Source organism: Engraulis encrasicolus, chromosome 21 (assembly GCF_034702125.1).
Source record: "Engraulis encrasicolus isolate BLACKSEA-1 chromosome 21, IST_EnEncr_1.0, whole genome shotgun sequence".
Classification (NCBI taxonomy): Eukaryota; Metazoa; Chordata; class Actinopteri; order Clupeiformes; family Engraulidae; genus Engraulis; species Engraulis encrasicolus.
The window spans coordinates 51,639,591-51,663,256 of NC_085877.1; the positions used below are offsets into that span (position 1 = coordinate 51,639,591).

A 23,666-nucleotide genomic window follows, 5' to 3' on the forward strand; every position below is an offset into this window, starting at 1 on the left:
GAAAGAAGGAAAGAAAGAAAGAAAGAAAGAAAGAAAGAAAGAAAGAAAGAAAGAAAGAAAGAAAGAAAGAAAGAAAGAAAGATGCAAAGAAAGAAAGAAAGAAAGAAAGAAAGAAAGAAAGAAAGAAAGAAAGAAAGAAAGAAAGAAAGAAAGAAACAAACAAACAAACAAACAAACAAACAAACAAAGAAAGATTCAAATGAAAAGCTGTGGTGTGTGTTGTGAAGGTGGAGAACACCTGTAGATGCATGCAGAGAACCACACAGAGAGGAGAGAACAAGGGAAGGAAGCAAAAGAAGAGAGGAGAGGAGGAGAGGGTGGATGATGAACAAAAAAACTTTTAATGTCAGAATGGAGAACAAAACGAAAAGAAAAGAAAAAAAAAGAAAAAAAGAAAAGAAAAGAAAAGAAAAAAAGAAAAGAAAAGAAAAGAAAAGAAAAGAAAAAAAAAGAAAAAAAAAAGTGACAACCAGAAACACTCCAGAGGATTAAAGGGAAAAAAAAACAGTAAAAAGAACGAAAGAGAAAACGAAATACAACTCAAAGGAGAAAACAGATGAAGCAAACAAAAGACCAAATAAACACAAGACCAAATAAACAGAAAAGAAGAGAAGATTAAACAAACTGAAATGAAGAACAGTTGAAATAAAGAACAGTTGAAATGTTGAAAAATTGAAATAAAGAAACCTGTTGCCCTCAAATTTTGGACTCCTTGTTCATTCAATTGGACATTTGAGCTGGAGGGAATATGGAACACTGGACATTTCAAATGGAGTGATACTATTCCCTAATATGGACAATTTGATATTTCAAATGCTGTAATAATGATATTCCCAATATGAACAACGGAACATTTGAATATTTTAAATGGAGTACTCTTTAGTAGTCTCATAAGAATAAATTAAAGTTTTTTAAGTTGTATTTTTTCCCCTCATTATTTAGCCCTGAAATGACACATGAGCACTAGTGCAGCCTAAATGAAAACTTGACTTACATAACAGGAGAACAATAACGAGATATAAAAAAAGCAATGTGGTGAAGCAGCTTTCAGATGGGGGGGGGGCAGCAATGTGGTGAAGCAGCTTTCAGATGGGGGGGGGGCAGCAATGTGGTGAAGCAGCTTTCAGACGGGGGGGGGGTTAGCAATGTGGTGAAGCAGCTTTCAGATGCGGGGGGGGGGGGGGGGCAGCAATGTGGTGAAGCAGCTTTCATACGGGGGGGGGGGGGGGGGGGCAGCAATGTGGTGAAGCAGCTTTCATACGGGGGGGGGGGGGCAATGTGGTGAAGCAGCTTTCATAGGGGGGGGGGGGGGCAATGTGGTGAAGCAGCTTTCATACGGGGGGGGGGGGGGGGGCAGCAATGTGGTGAAGCAGCTTTCAGATGGGGGGGGGGGGGGCAGCAATGTGGTGAAGCAGCTTTCATACGGGGGGGGGGGGGGGGGGGGTAGGTGAACACGCCTCCGCAATGTGGTGAAGCAGCTTTCAGATGGGGGGGGGCAATGTGGTGAAGCAGCTTTCAGATGGGGGGGGGTGAACACGCCTCCGCAGACAAGGACACACCGAACACTACAACAAAACATACCCATCCACCCTCCCTCTCTCTCTCTCTCTCTCTCCCTCTCTCTCTCTCTCTCTCTCTCTCTCTCTCTCTCTCTCTCTCTCTCTCTTCTCTCTCTCTCTCTCTCTCTCTCTCTCTCTCACACACACACACACACACACACACACACACACACACACACACACACCTGACTTACGTTCCTCACTCTACCTTGCACACTGCATCCTGCACCAGCATTTGTATCAATGCTAATTTCTCGCTCTCAGAACTAAACCTGAATCGTGAGATGGAGAACTTCTAAACCTCAATTCTGAGATCTTTAAAGAACTTCTAAATCTCAATTCTGAGATCTTTAAAGAACTTCTAAACCTCAATCATGAGATGGAGAACTTCTAAATCTCAATCGTGAGATGGAGAACTTCTAAACCTCAATTCTGAGATCCTCAAAGAACTTCTAAACCTCAACTGTGAGATCCTAAAAGCCTCTCAAGACATCCTGTCCTGTCTCACAGCCCTCTCACACACAGGGGACCGAAAGGAGATCGGGTCATTCCCTAACACCACCATCCCATGTCCAGCTAAAAAAAATACATGAAATGCGATTGGCTGAGTGAGTGGGGAGCTGAAACCCCCTATAGCCGGCCGGGGGCACTTTAACCCTGATCCTTAATCTGCTCCTGCTCTCACACACTTCTCCTCACACACAACATACACACACACACACACACACACCCCAACACCACCCACTACATACACACACACACACACCCCAACACCACCCACTACCCCAACCCCTCACATGTTCACATTTCTGTACCTCCTTGCAGTATTACTGTATTGCACAATTACATTCACACAGTGGCTATCTCTACCTACTTCTACGTTGCAATCGCTGATATGTTTCACATATACAAAAACCTGTTGAAATGTGACCAGCAGGGGACCCCTTGAGACCGTGTCATAGCTAGGTAGTAGGGATGTAAGGTCCAACAAGGCTGTGGACGCTCTTTCCTGTTAGCAATACCCCCTAGCAAACATACCCCTTAGCAGACGTACCCCTTAGCAAACATACCCCATTAGCAGACGTACCCCCTAGCAAACATACCCCTTAGCAGAGAGCGCACACTACCCTCCTGTCTTGCTGAATTCCACACTATGGTGTGTTCATGAAGTTAAGTACACCCATACCTGTCTCAATGAAATCCATCCATACAGTGTCTGTCTTAATGAAGTTAAGTACACCCATACCTGTTTCAATGAAGTACAGAACACCCATACCTGTCTTAATGAAGTATAGAACACCCATACCTGTCTTAATGGATTACACCCATACCTGTCTTAATGAAGTATAGAACACCCATACCTGTCTTAATGAAGTACAGAACACCCATACCTGTCTTAATGGATTACACCCATACCTGTCTTAATGGATTACACCCATACCTGTCTTAATGAAATCCATCCATACCAGTCTTAATAAAGCACACCTGGGGAGTAGGAGAAGAGAGGTCACTTGCACGCTAACCTTCTTGGTGCTCAAAGTCCAGGACAAGACAAGTCCAGACAATAGAAAGCAATCTGATCCACTTCAGAATGACTTGGTCAAAGAGAACTGGAGAACGTTTTTTTGTTATGTTATTGCGGTCAAAGCAAAATGACACGTTTCAACACAGTGCGTCTTCTTCAGAGTGTAAAAGGCTCCTAGTCGTTCTGAAGAGGACCAGTTTGCTATCTACTGTGTACCTAGAAAGTACTCTACCCTTCCGGAAGCTGGTTCAGGAGTAAAGCAGGCAGACAACGTAAAGCAATCTGATCCACTTCAGAATGCCTTGGCCAGGGAAGACTGGAGGGACGCAGTGCATCTTCTTCAGAGCCAAACATCTTCTCTTGCCAAGTCATTCTGAAGAGGACCAGTTTGCTATGTACTGTATACGTAGAGTGCTGCCCTACGGGTAAAGTCCTCTACCCTCCCGGGGCCGATACTAAGAAGCTGGTTCAGGAGTAAAGCAGGTCAAGTTAAGAGGTAAATCATCTGACAGCAGAGCCTGAAGTCCTCATGTTCTTAAGAGACCAGCTTCTTAGTATTGGCCATCGTGTAGTTTGAGCCAGGCTTTAGAGACCAGCTTCTTAGTATTGGCCCATGTCTTCAAATCAGTACACACTATGGAGTACCCAACACCACAATTACACTCCTCCCCTCCTCTCCCTCCTCTCCCTCCCCTCATCACTCCATCTCTCCATCTCTCCCTCCCCTCCTCACTCATCACTCCCTCTCTCCCACTCCGGGTTGCCACACCTGTCCCGTCGACTTCCTGGCGGCGAATTTGGGCTTGGGGGCGGCCATGACACCTCCTGCGGCGAGCGCCTCCTTGCTGCCCGCGGGGAAGCCTCCAGGAGGGGGGTACGAGGAGGCGGAGGGGGCATGGGGAGGGGGCGCAGGCTGGAAGGTGGGGGTGGGGGCCGGGGCGTGCACGGGGGCCACCGCTACCTGCTGTGGAGGGGGCTGGTAGGTGGGCGTGGGGGCCGGGGCGTGTACCGGAGCCACGGGGGCAACAGGAGCTTGCTGATAGGCCGGCTGGGGCTGGTAGGCCTCTGGAGCCGGCGCCTGATAGGATGGCTGCTGCTGGTAGGGCCCGGGGGGAGGGTACTGGCCGTATGGAGGCTGCTGATAGGCCATTTGCTGCTGGTAGGCGGGGTGTTGTTGCATCATGTGGGGCGGGTAACCGTAGAGACCCTCCATGCCACCATACCCCTGCTGCTGAGGCATGAAGCCATAGCCGTACGCCTGGGCAGCCTGTAAACAAACAAATTAACACATACATAAATAAACAAATAAACAAATAAATATATATAAACATGAAGCTGTAGCCATATGCCCGGGCCGCCTGTAAACAAATAAACAAACAAACATACTTATAAATATATATAAACATGAAGCCATAACCATACGCCTGGGCAGCCTGTAAACAAACAAACAAACAAACATATAAATATAAACATAAAGCCATAACCGTACGCCTGGGCTGCCTAGAAACAAACAAACACATAAATACATAAATAAACAAATAAATATATATAAACATGAAGCCATAACCATACGCCTGGGCAGCCTAGAAACCAACAAACAAACAAATAAATAAACATAAATATATGTATAAATATATATGTATAAATATGAAGCCATAACCATACGCCTGGGCTGCCTAGAAACAAACAAACACATAAATAAATATAAATATGAAGCCATAAACATTCGCCTGGGCCGCCTGTAAACAAATAAATACATAAATACATAAATAAATATATATATAAATATGAAGCCATAACCTGCGCCGGCTGTAAATAAACAACACATACATAAATAAACAAATAAATATATAAATATGAAGCTGTAGCCGTACGCCAGGGTACCTGTAAACAAACAAACATATATAAATATGAAGCCATAACCATACGCCTGGGCAGCCTGTAAACCAACAAACAAACAAACAAACAATTATAAATATATATAAATATGAAGCCATAACCTGGGCCGGCTGTAAATAAACAACATATACATATATAAACAAATAAATATATAAATATGAAGCTGTAGCCGTACGCCAGGGTACCTGTAAACAAACAAACAATAGATATACTTCACTTTACTTACCTGTGCGGCCCGTATTAATCTAGATATACTTCACTTTACTTACCTGTGCCTGTGCGGCCCGTATTAATCTAGATATACTTCACTTTATTTACCTGTGCTGCTTCCGCCTCCTCGGCTGCTTTCTGCTTGGCTGCGAAGGCCTGTGATGCTGGCCCATATTAATCTAGATATACTTCACTCTATTTACCTGTGCTGCTGGCCCATATTAATCTAGATATACTTCACTTTATTTACCTGCTGCTAGCCCGTATTAATCTAGATATACTTCACTTTATTTACCTGTGCCCGTATTAATCTAGATATACTTCACTTTATTTACCTGTTGCTGCTTCCGCCTCCTCGGCTGCTTTCTGCTTGGCTGCGAAGGCCTGTGATGCTGGCCTGTATTAATCTAGATATACTTCACTTTATTTACCTGCTGCTGGCCCGTATTAATCTAGATATACTTCACTTTATTTACCTGCTGCTGGCCCGTATTAATCTAGATATACTTCACTTTATTTACCTGTTGCTGGCCCGTATTACAGTAATCTAGATATACTTCACTCTATTTACCTGCTGCTGGCCCGTATTAATCTAGATGTACTTCCACTTTATTTACCTGTGCTGCTGCTGGCCCGTATTAATCTAGATATACTTCACTTTATTTACCTGTTGCTGGCCCGTATTAATCTAGATATACTTCACTTTATTTACCTGTTGCTGGCCCGTATTAATCTAGATATACTTCACTTTATTTACCTGTGCCCGTATTAATCTAGATATACTTCACTTTATTTACCTGTTGCTGGCCCGTATTAATCTAGATATACTTCACTTTATTTACCTGGGCTGCTGGCCCGTATTAATCTAGATATACTTCACTTTATTTACCTGTGCCCGTATTAATCTAGATGTACTTCCACTTTATTTACCTGCTGCTGGCCCGTATTAATCTAGATATACTTCACTTTATTTACCTGTGCCCGTATTAATCTAGATATACTTCACTTTATTTACCTGCTGCTGGCCCGTATTAATCTAGATGTACTTCCACTTTATTTACCTGTGCTTGTGCTGCCTGTGCGGCCTGTGCCTGTGCCTGTTAATCTAGATATACTCCACTTTATTTACCTGTGCCCGTATTAATCTAGATATACTTCACTTTATTTACCTGCTGCTGGCCCGTATTAATCTAGATGTACTTCCACTTTATTTACCTGTGCCCGTATTAATCTAGATGTACTTCCACTTTATTTACCTGTGCCCGTATTAATCTAGATATACTTCACTTTATTTACCTGCTGCTGGCCCATATTAATCTAGATATACTTCACTTTGTTTACCTGCTGCTGCTTGCCGTATTAATCTACAGTAGATATACTTCACTCTATTTACCTGTGCCGCCCGTATTAATCTAGATATACTTCACTTTATTTACCTGTGCTTGTGCTGCCTGTGCAGCCTGTGCCTGTGCCTGTGCCTGTGCGGCTGCCTCTGCCGCCTGTGCCGCTGCCGCCTCCTCGGCCGCCTTCTGCTTGGCTGCGAAGGCCTCGGCCGCCGGCCCGTAGGTGAAGAGCGAGCGGTCCAGCTGATACGGCTGGTGCTTCATCACGTCCAGCACATGAAGAGGCTTCGGGGCCGGCTTCTCCTTCTCCTTCTTCTTCTCCTTATCCTTCTGGATATGTGGACACACACACACACACACACACGCACGCACACACACACACACACACACACGCACACGCACACGCACACACACACACACACACATGCACACACACACACACACACACACACACACACACACACACACACACACAAAGACTGGTGATTAATTCTTCAGTTCAGCAGGACAGCCTTGGTCTTCGTAATGTTGGAACAGACCAAAGGCGATAATAACTGCCAAAGCTGTAAAAGTGGTTTTACCGTCGAGAGCTTTAAAGGCATCAAAAGAAAAGTTGAACTTCAGCTAAAAAATATCTAATGACCTATGATTCGATTAGGTAGCAGCCAACGGGAGTGGTTTTAAAAAAACAACGGGTCTTTCTCAAAACCTAGGAGAGTGTCCTTCCACGTGTATAAGCCTAATTAGTCACACCCAGTGATTGGATACTCTTTGGTGAACTCTACAGAATATCCAATCACTGGGTGTGACTAATAAAGAGTATCCAATCACTGGGTGTGACTAATTAGGCTGATACACTTGGAAGGACACTGTCCTAAGTTTTGAGAAGGGCCCAATCTTCAGTTGGTTGTTCTACCTGCTCGAACGTTGAAGGTTGAATATTTCTCCGCTTTTGCTGTCTCTGGTCTGTTCAGTCCAGGTGGCATTCTGCATGTTTTTACGTAACACTTTTACCTGTCTGTTGCTATAGTAACCTGCAGTCTGTTGCTACAGTAACCTGCAGTCTGTTGCTACAGTAACCTGCAGTCTGTTGCTACGGTAACCTGCAGTCTGTTGCTATAGTAACCTGCAGTCTGGTCTGTCAGTCTGTTGCTATAGTAACCTGCAGTCTGTTGCCACAGTAACCTGCAGTCTGTTGCTACAGTAACCTGCAGTCTGTTGCTACGGTAACCTGCCGTCTGTTTCTACGGTAACCTGCAGTCTGTTGCTACAGTAACCTGCAGTCTGGGCTGTTGCCACAGTAACCTGCAGTCTCACTGCACGAAAAGAGGGATTTCTGGATGAATGGGTCACTTTAAATTGCCACAAACTGACCACAAAAGCCCCAGCATTTGCGGCTCCCCCATGCGCCCCTTCCCTCCCCTACGTAGGAGAGCCTTTAATATGTAAATGCCAGTGATCAGGCATCACTGGCCGACTGGCCGATCTGATCACTGGTATTTACATATTAAAGGCTCTCCTACGTAGGGGAGGGAAGGGGGGCATGGGGGAGCCGCAAATGCTGGGGCTTTTGTGGTCAGTTTGTGGCAATTTAAAGTGACCCATTCATCCAGAAATCCCTTCCCTGCAGTCTATTGCTATAGTAACCTGCAGTCTGGTCTGTTGCTACGGTAACCTGCAGTCTGTTGCTACGGTAACCTGCAGTCTGTTGCCACAGTAACCTGCAGTCTGTTGCTATAGTAACCTGCAGTCTGGTCTGTTGCTACAGTAACCTGCAGTCTGTTGCTAGAGTAACCTGCAGTCTGTTGCTACGGTAACCTGCAGTCTGTTGCTATAGTAACCTGCAGTCTATTGCTATAGTAACCTGCAGTCTGGTCTGTTGCTACGGTAACCTGCAGTCTGTTGCTATAGTAACCTGCCATCTGTTGCTATAGTAACGTGCAGTCTGTTGCTACAGTAACCTGCAGTCTGTTGCTAAAGTAACCTGCAGTTGCTACAGTGAGCATCCTTTACGAATTCGGTGGCTACCCGCCGGTATTCAATGTGTTAATGTAATAATAATTATTATATATTAAGTATAATGTGACATACCTTGCTGCTGTGTTCTGTTGATGATGAGGTAATGTTATATGCCAGTAATGTTAGTAATATTGGTAATGTTATTGATTATGGATTACTGATCACCTTGCTGCTGTGAGGTAATGTTATTGATTGTTGACTACTGATTACCTTGCTGGTGGGTCCTGTTGAGGGTGAGGGCTTGACTGCCCCCGGTGGATACATGGGGGACTGCAGGGGGTTGTAGGCCTTAGGGGGCGGAGCTCGGCAGTTGGGGGAGTACTTCCACTCCGTCTGCACGGGGACCGTGGGGGAGGTCGGCCGGGGGGGCTTACTGGAGAAAGAGGAGAGGAGAGGAGAGGGGGATGAGAGGAGAGGAGAGGAGAGGAGAGGAGAGGAGAGGAGGAGGAGAAGGAGAGAGGAGGAGAGGAGAGGAGAGGAGAGGAGAGGAGGAGAGGAGAGGAGAGAGGAGAGGGGTAGAGGAGAGGAGAGTAGAGGAGGGGAGAGAGAAGAGAGGAGAGGAGAGGAGAGGAGAAGAGAGAGGAGAAGGGAGGAGAAGGGAGGAGAGGAGAGTAGAGTAGAGGAGAGGGGGCAGGGAGGAGAGGAGAAGGGAGGAGAGGAGAGAGGAGAGACGAGAGGTGAGGAGAGGAGAAGGGAGGAGAGGAGAAGAGAGAGGAGAGGAAGGGAGAGGAGAGGAGAGGAGAGGAGAAGGGAGGAGAGGAAAGGAGAGGAGAGGAGAGGAGGAGCAGAGGAGGGAGGAGCAGAGGAGAGGAGAGGAGGAGAGGAGAGAAGAGGAGAGAAGAGAGGGGAGGAGGACCAGAGGAGAGGAGAGGAGAGGAGAGCAGAATAGAGGTGGGAGGGAGGAAGAGAGGGAGAGGAGAGGAGAGAGGGAGAGGAGAGGAGGGGAGAGGAGAGGAGAGAGGGGGAGGAGAGGAGAGGGGAGGAGAGAGGGGAGGAGAGGAGAGAGGAGAGAAGAGGGGAAGAGAGGAGAGGGGAAGAGAGGAGAGGAGAGGAGAGGAGAGGAGAGGAGAGGAGAGACAGGAGGAGAGAGGAGAGAAGAGGAGAGGAGGGGAGAGGAGAGGGGAGGAGAGGAGAGGAGAGATACCCGTCAGCCAACACATTCTAATGTATTGTCGTAATGTGTAAAATGTAAAATGCTGTATTGAGAGTTACCTGGCCACCTGCACGATTTCTGAGTCGACTACGTATTGCTCAATGCGTGACTGTGAAGTAGTGTAGTGTAGTGTAGCGTAGTGTAGTGTAGTGTAGTGTAGTGTAGTGTAGTGTAGTGTAGTGTAGTGTAGTGTAGTGTAGTGTAGTGTAGTGTAGTGTAGTGTGGTGTAGTATAGTGTAGTTTAATGTAGTGTAGTGTAGTGTAGTGTAGTGTAGTGTAGTGTAGTGTAATGTAGTGTAGTGTAGTGTAGTGTAGTGTAGTGTAATGTAGTGTAATGTAGTGTAGTGTAGTGTAGTGTAGTGTAGTGTAATGTAGTGTAGTGTAGTGTAATGTAGTGTAGTGTAGTGTAGTGTAGTGTAGTGTAGTGTAGTGTAGTGTAGTGTAGTGTAAAAGTAGTGTAATGTAGTGTAGTGTAGTGTATTATAGTGTAAAGTAGTGTAGTGTAGTGTAGTGTAGTGTAGTGTAGTGTAGTGTAATGTAGTGTAGTGTAGTGTAGTGTAGTGTAGTGTGATGTAGTTTAGTGTAGTGTAGTGTAGTGTAGTGTAGTAGTGTAGTGTAGTATAGCGTAGTGTAGTGTAGTGTAGTGTAGTGTAGTGTAGTGTAGTGTAGTAGTGAAGTGTAGTATAGCGTAGTGTAGTGTAGTGTAGTGTAGTGTATTATAGTGTAAAGTAGTGTAGTGTAGTGTAGTGTAGTGTAGTGTAGTGTAGTGTAGTGTAGTGTAATGTAAAAGTAGTGTAGTGTAGTGTAGTGTAGTGTAGTGTAGTGTAATGTAATAGTATAATATAGTGTAGTGTAGTTTAGTGTAGTGTAGTGTAGTGTACTGTATTGTAGTGTAGAGTAGAGTAGTGTAGTGTAATGTAGTGTAGTGTAATGTAGTGTAGTGTAGTGTGGTGCAGTGCAGTGTAGTGTAGTGTAGTATAGCGTAGTGTAGTGTAGTGTAGTGTAGTGTATTATAGTGTAAAGTAGTGTAGTGTAGTGTAGTGTAGTGTAGTGTAGTGTAGTGTGGTGTACTGTAATGTAATATGGTGTAGTATAGTTTAGTGTAGTGTAATGTAATGTAGTGTAGTGTAATGTAGTGTAGTGTAGTGTAGAGTAGTGTAGTGTAGTGTAGTGTAGTGTAGTGTAGTGTGATGTAGTGTAGTGTAGTGTAGTGTAGTGTAGTGTAGTGTAGTGTAGTGTAGTGTAGTGTAGTGTAGTGTAGTGTGGTGTAGTGTAGTGTAGTGTAGCGTAGTGCAGTGTTTCCCAACCTTTTTTGTGCCAAGGCACACTTTTTCCCTTGAAAAAATCTCGCGGCACACCACCAACCAAAAATGATGAAATAATGAAAACAAATTATTCTCTGATAAGAATGACTATATTGTTAAAATAGGCGGCTACAAAGTGTCTTGAATAGCAATCAAATAAACACATAACTGTATTTTTTAGTCATATTTTGCTTTTTTTATCATTTCCTCTTTCAAATAAAAAGTGCACTTAATGTTCACTTCTTAAAGAAGCTATAAACTTCAAAGTAGGCCTACAATTTACAAATTGTATTTCTGTCCAAAAGCATTCTATTAGCAGGAATACAGAAAATAATGCTTATTCTGAGAGTAGCAACATTTGGGAAATATTTCACTGAAGATGCATATGTACAAATATCAATCTCTGTATATTTTACTCACTTAATCTTAATGTGAAACCTATGCGTCTTTCACCTTTGGCTAAGGCCCGCCCTAAAATGCTGTTTGACCACAATCACAGCGCTGCAAAAGGACGAGGTCGGTCAGAAGAAGTCGGACAGTTTGACAGCGCTCCATGAACTCAAAGCGGAAATCTCATTTCTCCTTTTCAAATGCAAGATATTACGGTCATATTATTATTAACTGATTGGAAATTGTGCCTGGGGTGTTTGTGACAAAGGTGCAAGTTTCCCCGCGAGGTAATAGGAGGTAATCGCTTTCCCCTTTCCCTAAATCCGGGCTAATTATGCTTACTGGCAGTTGGATAGTCTGGCTTCAAGGGTCTCGGCATCCTCACACTCAACTAGAAAGCACGACGACCAACAAACTACGTTGTGTGCTCAATCATGCCACCACCTCACTCGTTTAACTTTTCAGTAAGGTTGTAAGCAAAACACAAATCTGTTTCAGGGTAGGATTTTGGTTTTCTGACCTAATTAATGAAGAAACAGCGCTAGCAAAGTTAACTATCAGTCACGTCAGGAGGATTGTTTTGACTAGCAGCTGATGGACGTTTTTGTTAGGGCTACTGAAGATACATCAATGCAATTCGCTACCTGCTGCCACCTAGTGATAAGGAATTATTTCATGCTTAGGACGCCAGTCAACAGCAGACACTAGGCTACTAGAAAATGACATAGGCATTATTTGCTGATAATAACGATGAATTTAAAAAAAAAAAATCCACGGCACACCTGACGATCTCTCACGGCACACTAGTGTGCCGCAGCAAAGTGGTTGGGAAACACTGGTTTAGTGTAGTGTAGTGTAGTGTAGTGTAGTGTAGTGTAGTGTAGTGTAGTGTAGTGTAATGTAGTGTAGTGTAGTGTAATGTAGTGTAGTGTAGTGTAGTGTAGTGTAGTGTAGTGTAGTGTAGTGTAGTGTAGTGTAGTGTATTGTAGTGTAGTGTAGTGTAGTGTAGTGTAATGCAGTGCAGTGTAGTGTAGTGTAGTGTAGTGTAGTGTAGTGTAGTGTAGTGTAGAGTAGTGTAGTGTAATGTAGTGTAGTGTAGTGTGGTGTAGTGTAGTGTAGTGTAGTGTAGTGTAGTGTAGTGTAGTGTAATGTAGTGTAGTGTAGTGTAGTGTAGTGTAGTGTAGTGTAGTGTAGTGTAGTGTAGTGTAATGCAGTGCAGTGTAGTGTAGTGTAGTGTAGTGTAGTGTAGTGTAATGTAGTGTAGTGTAGTGTAGTGTAGTGTAGTGTAGTGTAGTGTAGTGTAGTGTAGTGCAGTGCAGTGTAGTGTAGTGTAGTGTAGTGTAGTGTAATGTAGTGTAGTGTAGTGTAGTGCAGTGCAGTGCAGTGTAATGTAGTGTAGTGTAGTGTAGTGTAGTGTAGTGTAGTGTAGTGTAGTGTAGTGTAGTGTAGTGTAGTGTAGTGTAGTGTAGTGCAGTGCAGTGTAATGTAGTGTAGTGTAGTGTAGTGTAGTGTAGTGTAGTGTAGTGTAGTGTAGTGTAGTGTAGTGTAGTGTAGTGTAGTGTAGTGTAGTGTAGTGTAGTGTAGTGTAGTGCAGTGTAGTGTAGTGTAGTGTAGTATAGGCGGTAACACTTTCTATGAAGCCCATATCTATAGCGCATTATGAGCGCATTTATAACAAATTATAATGCACGTTATAATTACTTACATTCAGGGCTCTAAATTAACTTTTTCCACCACCAGCCAATTTGGCTAGTAGACATTTTTTCTTACTAGCCAAATGGAAGGTCAACTAGCCATTTTTTTCTCACCAAAATAAACCATGCGTTAATTATGTTGCTTTTAATTATTTTATTAAACTAGGCTATGTCCTCCAACACAGATAAACAATATAAATATTATACTCAATATAATTCAGTCTATTCTATAATGATTTAGTAATTATATTTTTATTACCTGCATTTCATTATTTTTCATTCCCTTTCCATATACTGCACAGACAGCCAAACACTAGCCTATTACCTCACACACCATCACCCAAACCTCATACAGTATAGGCCTACAACTCACACAAACACAGCATGCCTTCAACACTAATGTCACACACATACCAGACTTTCAACATACACTAGCCAAACACACACACAACCAAACACTGCAAAACCACATATCCCATACACAGCATCACTTCACACACAGTGGGCCAAATACCATGGACAATGCACAGAAGACAGGTGAAGGGGAGAAGAGATGAAGGGAGGAGAAGGAGACGGAGAGGAGAAGGACAGGAGACAACCGCGCGCGCGCGCACACACACACACACACGCACACACACACACCTACACAGTGCGTGAATGATGTCTGCATTGTGTGTTTATGCTGCTGCTGCGTGACACCTTCAAGTTCCTCCAGGTCAAATTAATATTAGGTTTACTTACGATGCGCTTGGAATGACAATTACCGTTACGCTATGTCAACTAGATATCCAATAACACCACGGACACCACGCTTAGGCTACTTTGTTACTTTTGTCGCTAGTTTTTGTTATCTTTTTTTTTTCACTTACTCGTATATCCATGTCAAACTCGTGCAGGGTCTTTGCGATGGCGTGGGCGTTATTAGGATACGACAACTCCATCGTTTGTAGTTGCGAGGACCTCGCAAATATCAGACGGCTTCTGACGGCAACGACACTGTTTTGACAGACAGCTGTCCTGTCCCTTCACGCACTCACGCCGTTTTCGCTCCACCAATACTCTATTTCACCGTCACAACAGTTACGCTGCTATTACTTGCATTCATAACCGTGCTTTAACCACTGCCACATTATTTTTCATCTGACAAACCTACGAAACCAAAGTAATCGGTTCTAGTCCGCTCATTGAACATATTTTATTAACACTAGTTCGAGCGGCGCGCGGGTATCAAACACGCAGCCAATGGATGTGAGGCTGCCTTATTGTGATTAACGGTCAGCCAATGGGTGTGGGCTACATCATGACGGTAGGACTAATGTTCATGGGTAATGTAGGCGACGTTTTAACGTTCATCAGACGGCAGCTACAGATCTGTGCGGGCAGCTGTTTAACGTTCAGTCGGGCGCGCGCTACCGGCCAATTTGGCTTGTGGATGATTTTTTCTACCAGCCAAAATGATTTTTCACCCGCATTTGGCGTGTTGGCGTGCGTTAATTTAGAGCCCTGCTTACAACGCATTATGACTACACCCATGATGTTTCATGATGCTTTATATTAACAGTTATGAATAACCATGAATCTAGCTTATAATGCTTTATAAATCCAAGGGTATTATGAGTGCTCATGACTGGATATAAACTACAGCCTGCCTGATGGGGCTTACAGTACATTATGATGCATTATAGATGTGCATTATACAGTGCATTATAGATGCATCCATATGAACTTCACTTTACTTAGAGCACACATTGACGACTTATGATCTCACATGAAACATTATAGCATCGTATGAGACCTTATGACAGTTTATCATCCAGGTCTGTGCATAGAGGGGTATAGGTACTCATAATGTACTATAAGCCCCATCAGGCAGCCTGTAGTTTATAGCCAGTCATGAGCACTCATGACATTCTTGGATTTATAAAGCATTATAAGCTAGATTCATAGTTATTCATAACTGTTAATATAAAGCATCATGAAGCATTATGAGTGTAGTCATAATATGTTGTAAGTAATTATAATATGCGTTATAATTTGTTATAAATGCGTTTATAATGTTGGCTTTAAGTAAAGTGTTACCGTATAGGCTGCATATACCCTATGTAGTGTAGTGTAGTGTAGTGTAGTGTAGTGTAGTGTACAGTAGTGTAGTGTAGTGTAGTGTAGTGTAGTGTAGTGTAGTGTAGTGTAGTGTAGTGTAGTGTAGTGTAGTAGTGTAGTGTAGTGTAGTGTAGAGTAGTGTAGAGTAGTGTAGTGTAGTGTAGTGTAGTGTAGAGTAGTGTAGTGTAGTGTAGTGTAGTGTAGTGTAGTGTAGTGTAGTGTAGTGTAGTGTAGTGTAGTGTAGTGTAGTGTAACCTATAGCTGAACCTGGCCAAGACAGAGCTCCTGGTGATCCCGGCTAAAGAGTCGCTCAGTCACAACATCAACCTCAAGATAGACTCCACCATCATGACCCCAAACAAAGTCGCCAAAAACCTCGGCGTCATGATTGATGATGAGCTATCATGCTCCAACTACATCAACTCAGTCACCCGGACCTGCCGATTCCAGATGTCCAACATACGGAATATCAGATCTGTGCTGACACAATATTCTACACAAAGACTGGTCCAGGCCACGGTCCTGTCCCGCATTGACTACTGTAACTCACTCATGACAGGTCTACCTGCTTGTGCGCTAAAGCCTCTGCAGATGATCCAGAATGCGGCGGCACGGTTGATATTCAATCAACCCAAAAGGACCCATGTTACTCCTCTATTTATTGAGTTGCACTGGTTACCGATCGCCGCCCGGATCAAGCACAAGGCATTGACCCTTGCCTACAAAACCATCACAGGAATGGCCCCAGCTTATCTGAAGGACCTACTAACGCCTTATGTTACAGGAAGAGAACTGCGCTCATCCAGCACAAGCCGTCTGGCTCTGCCATCCAGTCGCTCTAGGTACTCCCAGTCAAGATTGTTCTCCGTTGTGGTACCCAAGTGGTGGAACAGTCTCCCAGAGGCAGCAAGACTAAGCACATCTCTTGCAGCCTTCAAGAAACAACTAAAGACATTCCTCTTTCGAGAGAATCTACTAGACTAATGCTTGAACTGGCCTTGCCCCAGGGCAGACTCCTGACATGATGTTTAGTTTTGTTTAGTTTGTGAGTGTGTGTTTGTGTGTGTGTGTGTACTCGTTATTTACTCTTTATATTAAAAAAAAACAACTAACCCCTCTTTGCAACTGCTCTTGTTGTTCTGTATATCTCCTGTGCACTTTGTATTTGCTTGTGATGTTGGCTTGATTATGTCCTCTTTTGAAAGTCGCTTTGGTTATAAAGCGTCTGCCAAATGCAATGTAATGTAATGTAATGCAGTTTAGTGTAATGTAGTGTAGTGTAGTGTAGTGTAGTGTAGTGTAATGTAATGTAGTGTAGTGTGGTGTAATGTAGTGTAATGTAATGTAATGTAGTGTAGTGTAGTATAGTGTAGTGTAATGTAGTGTAGTGTAATGTAATGAAGTGTAATGTAGTGTAATGTAGGGTAGTGTAGTAGTGTAATGTAGGGTAGTGTAGTGTAATGTAGGGTAGTGTAGTAGTGTAGTGTAGAGTAGAGTAGAGTAGCGTAGCGTAGCGTAGAGTAGCGTAGCGTAGCGTAGTGTAGAGTAGCGTAGCGTAGTGTGTAGTGTAGTGTAGCGTAGTGTACACTGTAACAAATAGCTGTTTATTTACGGCAATTCTGCAACAGCATTCTACTGTTTTTCGAAAAAACAGACAACTACTGTGAAAATATTACTTTGAGTCACATATTGAGTATAAACAGTAAGTACTGCACAATAGCAGTATTCGCCGTTGTGGAAAAAACTAGAGATGCACCGGATCCTGATTTTTAGGATCCTGCCGGATACCAGATCCACTGAATAAGATCCTGCCGGATCCGGAACCGGATACCGGATCCTACAAAAGGGTCGAAACATAGTCTACTCGCACACGTGGGCCCTTTTTATTACGTTGGCGCAAACTATTTTTTAGACTCATTGGCTTATTGCCACACTGCCTGCAATAGCAGCTTCCAAAGGGATTTCACTCCATGCAGTGATTGGGGTTGTGAAAGACTGAAAAGCCTAGGCTAGACATGCACCAGACCCTGATTTTTAGGTAACATGCCGGATACCGGATCCACTGCTTAAAATCCTGCCGGACCCGGACCCTGTGAAAAACTCTATTATCCTGACGGATCCGGAACCGGAACCGGATCCGGTGCATCTCTAGAAAATAACAAGTTATTTTAGGCAGCACCATTGAAACCCATTCATCCTCCACTTGTCCGTGATCACCATCAAACTTCAATACCACCTGAAGAACTGAAGTCATTCTGACTGGTTAAAGATTATCTGATACTATCAAGCATGATGAAACAATTTCTAAGGAAATGCAGCAAAGTGTGTGTAGCACATGCATTTTGATAGTGATGAAAGTGTGAATGGCTGAAACATTTTAAGAACTTGTAACACTCTTGCAACAAGCAGCCCCATCTAAACCAATCTGCTAATCAGTGCCTGGCCTCACCTGAGTAGGGCTGTTATGCCATTATTCAATTACGGGCGTCACCTGCCAATGGCCTGATGACTCTGGTCACATGGTACTCTTGCACCTGTATATAAATCTGGACTATCAACACTTCAGTTGCTTGCCTGCCTGCTGGCTGGCCTGCATGGCACAGCATAGCACTTGCTTGCCTACAAGCTTGCTTACATGCTTGCACACTTTCCTCTTTGTGAAAGCTTGCTGTATGTGGCATCATTTGTGGCATTGTTGCATATAATGTGCCTGCTGCAAATTAGGCATTGCTTTGAGAGCTAGCTTGTAGTGCTGCTTGTTTGCTGTGCTACTTGGTGCAAAATATTTTTTTAAAGACTGACCAATGCTATATTTATCATTGGCTCATCAAGAGATACAGTAAAAAGCCCACCTTGCACACTATCATTGTAACATAGCACTGCGTACTCTGACATTTTATTCATGCCCACACTTTCAAAGGACCACCGCAAACCATTTTCTCAATACAGCATTGCGCCATAGTATCATGCTCAAGGCACTCCAGTCATGGTGAACAATGGGAGGGTGGGGTGGTAACATGGCCAGGGTACCACAGTTATGGAGAATGATGGGTGGGGTGGGAAGTTGCCATGGCCATATTCATGAATACAACTATGACCCAGTATTTGCCTGTCAACACACAGTACAATTCAACTTTTTAACTGAAATGTACTGTTATTTTTCTGTAGAGTACTGTTATTTAACAGTTCAATTGCTGCTGAAAAAATTTTATATACTGTGATACATTAAACAGCAATGAGCTGTATTTGATTTTTGGTGTGAAATAACAGTAGAATTACAGGTAAATATAATTGCCAGTAACTGCCGTTATTTTGCAGGGAAATTTTCTTAGAGTGTAGCGTAGCATAGTGTAGTTTAGAGTAGTTTAGTTACTTTGCTGCCAGTACGGATTCTGAGTCGACTACGTATTGCTCAATGCGTGACTGTGAAGTAGTGTAGTGTAGTGTAGTAGTGTAGTGTAGTGTAGTGTAGTGTAGTGTAGTGTAGTGTAGTGTAGTGTAGTGTAGTGTAGTGTAGTGTAGTGTAGTGTAGTGTAGCGTAGCGTAGTGTAGTGTAGTGTAGTGTAGTGTAGCGTAGTGTAGTGTAGTGTAGTGTAGTGTAGTGTAGTGTAGTGTAGTGTAGTGTAGTGTAGTGTAGTGTAGTGTAGCGTAGCGTAGTGTAGTGTAGTATAGTGTAATGTAGTGTAGTGTAGTGTAGTGTAGTGTAGAGTAGTGTAGTTACTTTGCAGCCAGTACGGATTCTGAGTCCACTACGTATTTCTCCATGCGTGACTGCCTCTTGGCGAACAGCTCGGCTCCTTTTCCGCGCAGCGCCGGCATCTCGAACGCTGAGCCCATGCCACCTCCGGGGGGGGGAGGAGTCTCCTCTCTGGGGGGTGCGGGGGGAGTAGGAGCAGGAGCAGGAGCAGCAGCAGCAGGAGGACCAAGAGCGGGGGCCGGGGCGGCGACGCGGGAGCCCTGGTAGCGGACGGAGGTGGCAGGGCCGGTGGGCTGGGGGGGCGGCCACGGCTTGGGGCCCAGACGAGGAGCGGGCTGCTGCTGGACCTGCTGATTAGGATAAATAAATACATACGCAAATAAATATGTAAATAAATACATACAAACATAAATAAATATGTAAATAAATACATGCAAACATAAATAATAACACACACACAAATAAATACATACGCCAATAAATATGTAAATAAATACATACGTAAAAAACAAATAAAAAAAAAATAGATAAATAAATAAATGATGAATGAATGAATGAATGAATGAATGAATGAATAAATAGCTGATTTGGTTTAGCTTACTTTACTTAATCTACTTCACTTCACTTTATAACTGAACTTTCTTTGCTTTGGTTTCTTTTGCCAGGGAGCCTGTACTGTACAAAGTTGATGGTGTCTAATCACTATGTCTAATTGTCTATGTCCACGCCTTAAGTCTACTGTATGTCTATGTCTGCATGGGAAAGTAAGAAACGTCATTTCAATTCTTTGTATGACCCGTGCATGTAAAGAAATTGACAATAAAGCCGACTTGAATTGACTTGACATGACTTGATAAGTTACCGAAAAAGTGGTTGGAGTTCCCGGGCGTAGCCTGGCTCACTATAGGCAGGAGTCCTGCACAAATTCGAAGTCTTAAATGCCCAAATATTTAAAATTAAGATTAGCGCCTGTACCCCAAAATGAATATTTAGAAATAATGTTAGCTTCTCTAAAGTTTCTGGCAATTTCTTTCCTTTAATGTATGGTTCCGTTTGCTATTTCATGCTTTACTATATCAAGAACGGTCAAATAAATCAATTCTTTCTTTCTTTCATTCATTCATTCATTCATTCATTCATTCATTCATTCATTCATTCATTCATTCATTCATTCATTCGTTCATTCATTCATTCATTCATTCATTCATTCATTCATTCATTCATTCATTCACTAACACCAGTGTAAAGGAATCACACACACTGTCCATTCCACACACTGTCCATTCCACCAACAAAGTTTGTCGGTGGAATGTACAAACTTGAAGAAGGTCAGATGACCAAAACGTTTTATTAAAGTTTGTTGGTGAAATGGACAGTGTGCGGGAATGGACAGTGTGCTTGACTCCTTTACACTTGAATGCCAACCCCTCTGGGATAATATTGGCCTCATTTTGAACTATCCACTAAAGGAGGATATTGTTGTGCACTAGATGTTTCAAAAAATAAGTAGGTGCGTGGACCCAAAAAACTAAAATACAAAGTTGGAGCAGGTTCGCACACAGTTAGCACTAATGATGGCAACAGCCTGAAACGTCTGCTCTAACCTGCTCTGACAAACGTAAAATAACTCCTTGTGCTTGACCTTACCGTGCGGTCAGACCGCCAGCGGTGAACGTGTGGAAAAATGCGGAAGTAGGCTAATTGACTTTGTATGGGAGAGCAGGCGGCAGAAGCGTTAAAAGCCGCAAAGCGTGTCTAGAGTCAAAAGCGTTAAAAGCCAAGGGCGTCAAAAGTTGAACTTCATCTACAAATATGTAATTAGCTCGGCGGCGGCAGGCGTCAATGGAATGTTCACATTTTTCTAAACACGAGCTTCGGTTGGTCGAGATTCTTGGTCGAACGCTTCAGGTTGAATCTTTTGCCTCATTCAACGCCCCTGACCTGTGCTTTCCAGGCAGGAGTCAGCAGCGTTTTAGCTCATTTAACGTCGGCGGTGTGACCGCTGCATTAGTGTCTTGTTTAGTGTGCGAACCTGCTCCAACTTTGTATAAACTATTCACTAAAACCAGTAAATAAAGATTAGTACCAGTTCTGGCTCCGGTTCCGGCTCAGGTTCCGGCTCAGGCTCCGGCTCAGGTTCAGGTTCTTGTTCCGGTTCCGGTTCCGGCTCCGGTTCCTGCTGCTGCGGCTGCTGCTGTTGTTGTTGCTGTGCCCCCCAGCTGTTCTCCTGTGCCCCCCCGGGGGGGCCCCACTGGGCGTTAGGGGGCCCCCCCTGTGGTTGGCCCCAGGCCTGCGCGTGAGGAGGGACACCCCATCCAGGCTGCACCTGTTTGATGGTTGATGGGACCAAGATGAAGAACGATACCAACAGCTGTCTGTTTACATGTTACATGTGTCCTTGTTTAGTGAACATGTGTATCATTTGTCTGTCTACTGTGCTGTTTTCTTTTGATCTTACGTCAAACTCTCATGTCTTGAAGAGACAATTAAGGCGAATAAAGGCGAATGCTATATAAAATAAAGGCTAACGCTATCTTAATAAAGGCTAACTCTATCTTAATAAAGGCTAACTCTATCTTAATAAAGGCTAACTCTATCTTAATAAAGGTTAACGCTATCTTAATAAAGGCTAACACTATCTTAATAAAGGCTAACGCTATCTTATTAAAGGCTAACGCTATCTTAATAAAGGCTAACGCTAACGCTATCTTATTAAAGGTTAACACTATCTTACTAAAGTCTAACGCTATCTTAATAAAGGCTAATGCTAACTTAATAAAGGCTAACGTTATCTTGATAAAGGCTAAGGCTTTATTAATATAGGCTAATGCTATCTTAATAAAGGCTAACGCTATCTTAATAAAGGCCAATGCTATCTTACCTTGTGACAATAAAGGCTAATGCTATCTTAATAAAAGCTAATGCTATCTTAATAAAGGCTAACGCTATCTTAATAAAGGCTAACGTTATCTTGATAAAGGCTAACTCTATCTTAATAAAGGCTAACTCTATCTTAATAAAGGTTAACGCTATCTTAATAACAGCTAACACTATCTTAATAAAGGCTAACGCTATCTTAATAAAGGCTAACGCTATCTTACCTGGTGACACTAAAGGCTATCGCTATCTTACTAAAGGCTATCGCTATCTTAATGAAGGCTAACGCTATCTTAATAAAGGCTAACGCTAACACTATCTTAATAAAAGCTAATGCTATCTTAATAAAGGCTAACGCTAACGCTATCTTAATAAAGGTTAACACTGTCTTACTAAAGGCTAACGCTATCTTAATAAAGGCTAACGCTAACGCTATCTTAATAAAGGTTAACACTATCTTACTAAAGTCTAAAGCTATCTTAATAAAGGCTAACGCTAACGCTATCTTAATAAAGACTAACGCTATCTTAATAAAGGCTAACTCTATCTTAATAAAGGCTAATATTATCTTAATAAAGGCTAATGCTATCTTAATAAAGGCTAATGCTATCTCACCTGGTGACAATAAAGGCTAATGCTATCTTAATAAAGGCTAACGCTATCTTAAAAAAGGCTAACACTATCTTAATTAAGGCTACCGCAATCTTACAGTAATAAAGGCTAACGCTAACGCTATCTTAATAAAGACTAACGCTATCTTAATAAAGGCTAACTCTATCTTAATAAAGGCTAATGCTATCTCACCTGGTGACAATAAAGGCTAACTCTATCTTAATAAAGGCTAACTCTATCTTAATAAAGGCTAACGCTATCTTAATTAAGGCTAACGCTATCATGATAAAAACTAATGCCATCTCACCTGGTGCTGCCATGCGGGCGGTGGCTGCTGTCCCCAGGGTGCCATGGGGTGCTGCGGGTGTTGAGGGGTTTGCTGTATCCAGGGTGGTAGGGGACCCTGCTGCTGAGGACTCGGGGCCTGGGGCTGCATCCACTGCCCATTGGCCATCATCTGCGGAGCCGGCTGCCCATTGGCCATCATGTGTGGGGGCGGTCCCCAGGGCGGCTGAGCCTGTGGGGGCCAGGCGGAGGGTGAGGGGGGGTCCACCTGGGGGGGCTGAGGGGGGGTCATCCAGGGGGGCAGCGGCCCGGCGTCAGCCTGCTGGGGGGGCTGGGGCTGGGCCCAAGGGGGCTGCGGCTGCTGGCTCTGAGGGGGCGTAGGAGGGGCCCAGGAGGTGGCAGGGGGCGGCTGCTGCTGAGGAGGGGGCTGGGGTTGGGACCAGGAGGCCTGTGGGGGGGAGTGGGAGGCCTGGGGAGGCCAGGTGGCGGGGGGGGGCGGGTGCTTGGGGGGCAGGAGCGGGTGCTTGGGGGGGTGTGGTGGGAGCGGGAGCCGGGGCCGGCTGGGGAGTGACCCAGGGAAGAGGAGCCGGAGCTGGGGGGGTCGCGGGGGCCGGTGCTGGGGCAGGTGCCGGGGCCTGGGCGGGGGAGACCCAGGGGGCCTGTTGTTGGCTCTGCGTCTGCTGTGCAGGCATCGGGGCGGACACCTCGGGGGCCTGAGTGGGGGGCGGTGCCTGGCTGGCCCAGTGGGCCTCGGGGGCGGGGCCGGGGGCGGGGGGAGGGGCCCAGGTGGTGACGGGCGGCTGAGGAGGTGCCTGTGTGGAGAAAGTTTTAGTTTCATCTTAGTTTTCTTAATCTTCTACTATTGCTATATTATGTTTTCATTTTATTCTCATGATTTGGCTGGGGAAGTCTCCATATACAGTAGTGACACATTCTGGTGTGTAAGCTTTTCTGTAATGGGTCACGGGACACTCAACATTATTGGAAACATGTGCATCT

The 23,666-nt window shown here is 44.1% G+C and overlaps 1 protein-coding gene across 1 annotated transcript in view; it reads right to left on the minus strand.

Annotated features, from left to right (window-relative positions):
• Positions 1 to 3,517: 3,517 nt before the first annotated feature.
• LOC134437467 (histone-lysine N-methyltransferase 2D-like) overlaps positions 3,518 to 23,666 on the minus strand; it is a 41,509-nt gene continuing 21,360 nt past the window's right edge. The window contains exons 11-17 of the mRNA XM_063186959.1: positions 23,240 to 23,479; positions 22,690 to 23,190; positions 20,980 to 21,219; positions 18,918 to 19,243; positions 8,766 to 8,928; positions 6,630 to 6,866; positions 3,518 to 4,351 (exon numbers count right to left, since the gene is read on the minus strand). Of these exons, the coding sequence (XP_063043029.1) occupies positions 3,821 to 4,351; positions 6,630 to 6,866; positions 8,766 to 8,928; positions 18,918 to 19,243; positions 20,980 to 21,219; positions 22,690 to 23,190; positions 23,240 to 23,479 (2,238 nt within the window). The 3' untranslated portion in view covers positions 3,518 to 3,820. The remainder of the gene's footprint in view (positions 4,352 to 6,629; positions 6,867 to 8,765; positions 8,929 to 18,917; positions 19,244 to 20,979; positions 21,220 to 22,689; positions 23,191 to 23,239; positions 23,480 to 23,666) is intronic.